This window comes from Nicotiana sylvestris, chromosome 3 (assembly GCF_000393655.2).
Source record: "Nicotiana sylvestris chromosome 3, ASM39365v2, whole genome shotgun sequence".
NCBI classification, from domain to species: domain Eukaryota; kingdom Viridiplantae; phylum Streptophyta; class Magnoliopsida; order Solanales; family Solanaceae; genus Nicotiana; species Nicotiana sylvestris.
In genome coordinates, this window is record NC_091059.1 from 129,372,452 (window position 1) to 129,377,539 (window position 5,088).

Sequence of the window (5,088 nt, forward strand, 5' to 3'; positions counted from 1 at the left end):
AGTAAGATACTTGAAGGATTGTCTAAATAGGTAAAAGGGCACTAGGGAAGTGACATTCTCCTGGGTGGATACTTGACGGGTTCTCGAGTCTAAGGCTAGGTTGTCATGTTGGGGATTACGATATAACCATTGCACAATACTTCTCACTCTATACCTCTCGGTAGTTTGAGTGATTTTTCCCTAATTGACTTTCTCAAGACCAATTGGGTATGATAATTTGTGCAAGCAATTTAGGTTCAATTTGGGTATTACTATCTCTAGGTTTAATCCTTTAATTGGGGCTATCAATCTCTTGAATACACCCCAATTCCTTGTTGGACTAATTTTCCTAGACTCAAGTTCTCTTTCTCAACAAGAACCTAAGTCAAATAGGCACAAATTAGTGTTTGCAATCACTAATTCAACATTAAAACATTAAATTAATCCAAATATCAAACACTCATAGCCATTCAAGCCTTAAAACACAAGACCCATCAAATACCCACACTAGGATTGAGCCACAACCCTAGCTAATGAGTTTAGCTACTCATGATAATAGAAGAAAACAAAGAAATAGATGAAGAAAAACCCATAATTTTAAATTACAAGATAAAACTTCAAAATTCAATGGTAAAACTATTGTAAAATTACTAAAAATGGTAAAGGAACACTGTTCACGAGCGCAACTTCTAGTTGGAATACAACTGATGACCTAAAAATGGGGAAAAAACTATTTATACTAGGTCAAAGTTTTTGGACAAAAACACCCCAGCGGGGGTAGTAAGGTCCGCACAATTATTTTTTTTGGATGCTTTATTTTAATCGGGATTCACAGGTTTGAAGCCAAATTCAACAACAGATCTTAAAAACCAACTACTGTAGCATCGAATTAGCAAAATCTGCTGCATTTATTGTCAAAGATATTTAGGTGCTAAAGAATTATCATTGGTGCAAGACATTGTTGTAGCGATAATCTGGGTTGATCTATGTTATTTCATGATTTTTTGAAGATACACATTTGAGTTGGTAAGATCACTACTCCTTCACGCAGTGTTGCCATGGCCACTATGGCCAGTGGCCAGCTACCCTCACACGCTGGGCCACCTCCTCAACCACCCCCTAACATCACACAGCCAGGCACGACAACAAATCCAAATCAAATGGATTATGCAAAGGCAGTAAAACCTATACCCAGCACTTCCACTGTGCAAGATAGAGCATCAGTTGATCCTATCCCCCCTAGACAAGCCCAATTCTTTCAAGGACAACCAACGGTATGCTTTACAGAATCAGAAGTTGAACGTATGAACTATATTGAAGGACTGCAATAGGTAGTTGTATGCAAATTTTCATACGGATGGCCAGATATCAATGAAATACATCAAATTGTACCTATGCAGTGTGGTATCAAAGCTGAATGCAACATTGGATATCTTCGTGACAAGCACATTTTGATTCGATTTCATTATGGCAAGATTACGTAGATTTCTCGTCAAAAGGTGTGTACTATGTTAAGGATAAGCATGGGGATGAATATCAACTGAGAACATTGATCTATGATGCAAAATTTAAAGTTGGAGAGGAGACACCTAAGGTAATGGCTTGGATTTCATTCCCTAATTTGCTGCCTACCTATTTTGTCAGAGAATGCTTGTTCTCTCTAGCTTCTGCTGTAGGTAAACCCCTTCACTTGGATTTGGCTACTATCAAGAAAACTAGACCTAGTTGTGCTCGTGTTAAAGTGTTGGTGGATCTGCTAGCTGGCCTCCCAAAGAAAGTTCGAATGGACATTGTCAATGACGTAAATGGGGATGTAAGAACTGAATGGGTAACCATTAACTATGATTATTTGCCAAAGTACTGTAAAGAGTGCAAGTTACAAGGCCATGACATGCTTGAATGTTGGAGAATTAATCCTGATTTAAGGGAAAGCAAAAATGTCCAGCAGAAGGAAAATGTGAAACAAGGCAATAATAAACATGCAAAACATGATGCTCCCTTAATGATCCTTACTAGTGGTAAGGTAGTTGGTAATGCAGGCCCTCAATGGAAGGAAGTTCGCGACAATAGGGGACTAAACAAAGGCAAACAATCTGAAGGTACTACTGTAGAAGGGAAAGAAATAGGTCTTGTTAACAATACAGCTGTGACAAAACAAATACAAACAACCAACCAATTTGCAGTGCTAGAACTTGAAAATGGTGAGATTAATGAAGGTAACCAATTGGCAGCTGTGGAGGAAACTCCAGTTTAAAAAACCACAGGCAACAATGATATTCAGCAAAATAACTCCACAACAGGTGTAGAGAATGAGTCAGAGGAGCAGGAATTTGATTTTTCAACGAGAGAAATAGTACAAAAGGTAACTTCTCCTAGCTCATCTAGGAGACAATCATCTAAGACACAACCCAGGAAACTGAACCCTGCAGCACCTACTTTCAATCCTGCAGCAATAAAAAATCATGCAACAAATAGGGAAACAACAGCTCATTGTGTACAAAAAGATTTGGGGAATGAGCAGCATTTTCACAATGAGTCAACTGCCCATTGGGTCCAAAAGGCATTCAAAAATAATATAGTTCAAGTCAATACTTCATGTCAAGACATTCCTTCACAAGACACCAATGTTGAACAATAATTAGCAAACAACAAAAAAAAAAAAATTGTTGAAGATACAAATTTTGAGAAATTCAGGACAAATGAAAAAGAAAAACGGGCAGGAGGGAGATTATGGCTCAACCAAACAGAGGAAGACTTAGCAGATGATCAGATTCAAGATACAATGCATAGTGATGAAGAAATTGGAGGAAATTAAGTGGAAGATGAGGATCAAACTGTTAATTGTAATGGCAATGCAATCAATATTCAAAGCATCAGCGAATGCACAAATGCAGCAACAGAAAAGACAAAAGAGGGGAACATTAATATTATAGATCCAGGAGGGACTTCACATAATGCTGTTAGTAATGCCTTGAAAGAAGCTGAAAATGCAAACAAGAAACAAGATGAGAATGCAGACAAGAACCGAGCTATGACAGTGCAGGTTTATGCAAGAAGTACTGTTCCATTGAGTACCGTGCAGGATGTAGCAGGAAGTAACGTTCCATTGAACAATACAATGTTGTTGACCAATGAACATGCTGAAAAAGATGCAGAACTTATCAACCAGGCAGAGGATATTGTTACATCAAAAGAAGCAGTAGAAGCACATGATCAAGTTAACCACGCAGAACTTAAAGGTAGAGACATGGATGAGGAATCCACTGCACAAAATTTCCTTAATGTTGCCAAGCAGGGAGATCTGTCGCCAAGGCTTATTGAACTAGTAAAATCTGCAACAAAGGGAAAAAACCGGTCAAAAGAGACTTCTATTGTCCCAGTTAGTGGAGTACAAACAAGGAGAACACTGTCCAAATCCCAAAACATTTAATAGATGCCATTATATGGAATGTCAGGTCAGTAAACACAATGCAAGCATTTGAAAGGCTGATTATAATGCACAGAAAACATCATTTTGAGTTCATAGGAATCCTTGAGCCTATGCAACAGTCTCACAAAATGGAGAGGTATAGAGCAAGAATTGGTTTGGCACAGGCTGTGGTGAATGTGTCAAACAAGATTTGGGCTTTTATTGATGAAAATTTTGAGGTTACTATTTTATATAACATGACTCAACATCTGACTTTGAGATTGATGCACTCTGAAATACATGTTGAGCTCATCCTTACACTAGTGTATGCCAAATGTGATTGCACTGAAAGAATAGAACTATGGGATACGTTGTATGCAATGGCATCAGATATGACAGTACATTGGCTAGTTGGAGGCGACTTTAATGTGATATGGGATGAGGAAGAGAAATATGGGCGCTTGCCAGTTTCTCTCATTGAAGTAGATGACTTCAGACACTGCATCAATACCTGCAACTTGACAGGCTTGGGTTTTAAAGGAAGCATATTTACATGGTGTAATGGAAGATCAGAGGAGGAATGCATTTTTAAAAGATTGGACAGATGTTTTGGCAATAATGAATTGCAACATGCCTTTCCTGGATTGGAGTTAACTCACCTATCCAAAATTGGGTCTGATCATTGCCCAATGCTGCTAAAATGTGATATAGAAACTACGCCAATTAAGAAGTCATTCAGATTTCTTAACTTCTAGACGAAGCATGAAACCTTCAAAGATGTAGTAAAAGAGAATTGGAACGCTGATTTTAGTGCTAACCCTTTCTGCATTTTTAACTACAAGTTAAAGAAGCTTAAACAAGCACTATCTACCTGGAGCAGAGCTACATATGGGGATATATTCCAGAAGATTGCAAGCCTTGAGGAGGTGGTCATGGTTCATGAAAGACAATTTGAAGTCAATCCTACACAGATGAATAGAAAAAGATTATAACAGGTCCAAGCTGAAATGATTAAATATCTTGCATTAGAAGAAGAATTCTGGAGACAAAAAGCTGGCATGTTATGGTTCAAAGATGGCGATAGAAACAGTAAATTCTTCCATGCCCAAGTTAATGGGAGAAGGAAGAGACTGAAATTATCAAGGATCCAGAATAGCCTTGGTAACTGGATTGAAGAATATCACTTAATAGCAAAGGAAGCAATAAAGTTCTACCAGGATCAATTTACAGAGAGTGCAGTTCCAAATGATTTTTATATTCTAAATCATGTACCTTCAATGGTAGATAGTGATCAACATGAAAGATTGATTGATTTGCCTTCCAATGAAGAAGTGAATAGCGCAGTTATGGGGTTGAATGGGGACTCAAATGGTGGACCGGATGGATTCACTGGAGCCTTTTACCAAACATGCTGGGAAATTATTGAAGAAGATGTAGTAAGCATGGTCAAGGCTTTCTTTTGCGGTCAGCAGTTGCCAAAGAGTGTGACACACACAAACCTGGTTTTATTACCAAAGAAAAAAGAAGTTATGACCTTCGCAGACATGAGACCAATCAGTCTTATAAACTTTGCTAACAAGATTTTCTCTAGGGTTATTCATGAGAGGTTGGTTGAATTATTACCAAACATAATCGCAAAGGAACAGGCAGGTTTTGTGAAGGGCAGAAGCATAGTTAAGAACGTACTGCTAACTCAAGAA

The 5,088-nt window shown here is 38.1% G+C and overlaps 1 protein-coding gene across 1 annotated transcript; it reads left to right on the plus strand.

Moving 5' to 3' along the window:
• Positions 1-3,447: 3,447 nt before the first annotated feature.
• LOC104218260 (uncharacterized) lies at positions 3,448-4,143 on the plus strand. Its single transcript, XM_009768704.2, has one exon. The coding sequence runs from the start codon at positions 3,448-3,450 to the stop codon at positions 4,141-4,143; it is 696 nt and encodes a 231-aa protein (XP_009767006.2).
• The last annotated feature ends 945 nt before the right edge of the window (positions 4,144-5,088 follow it).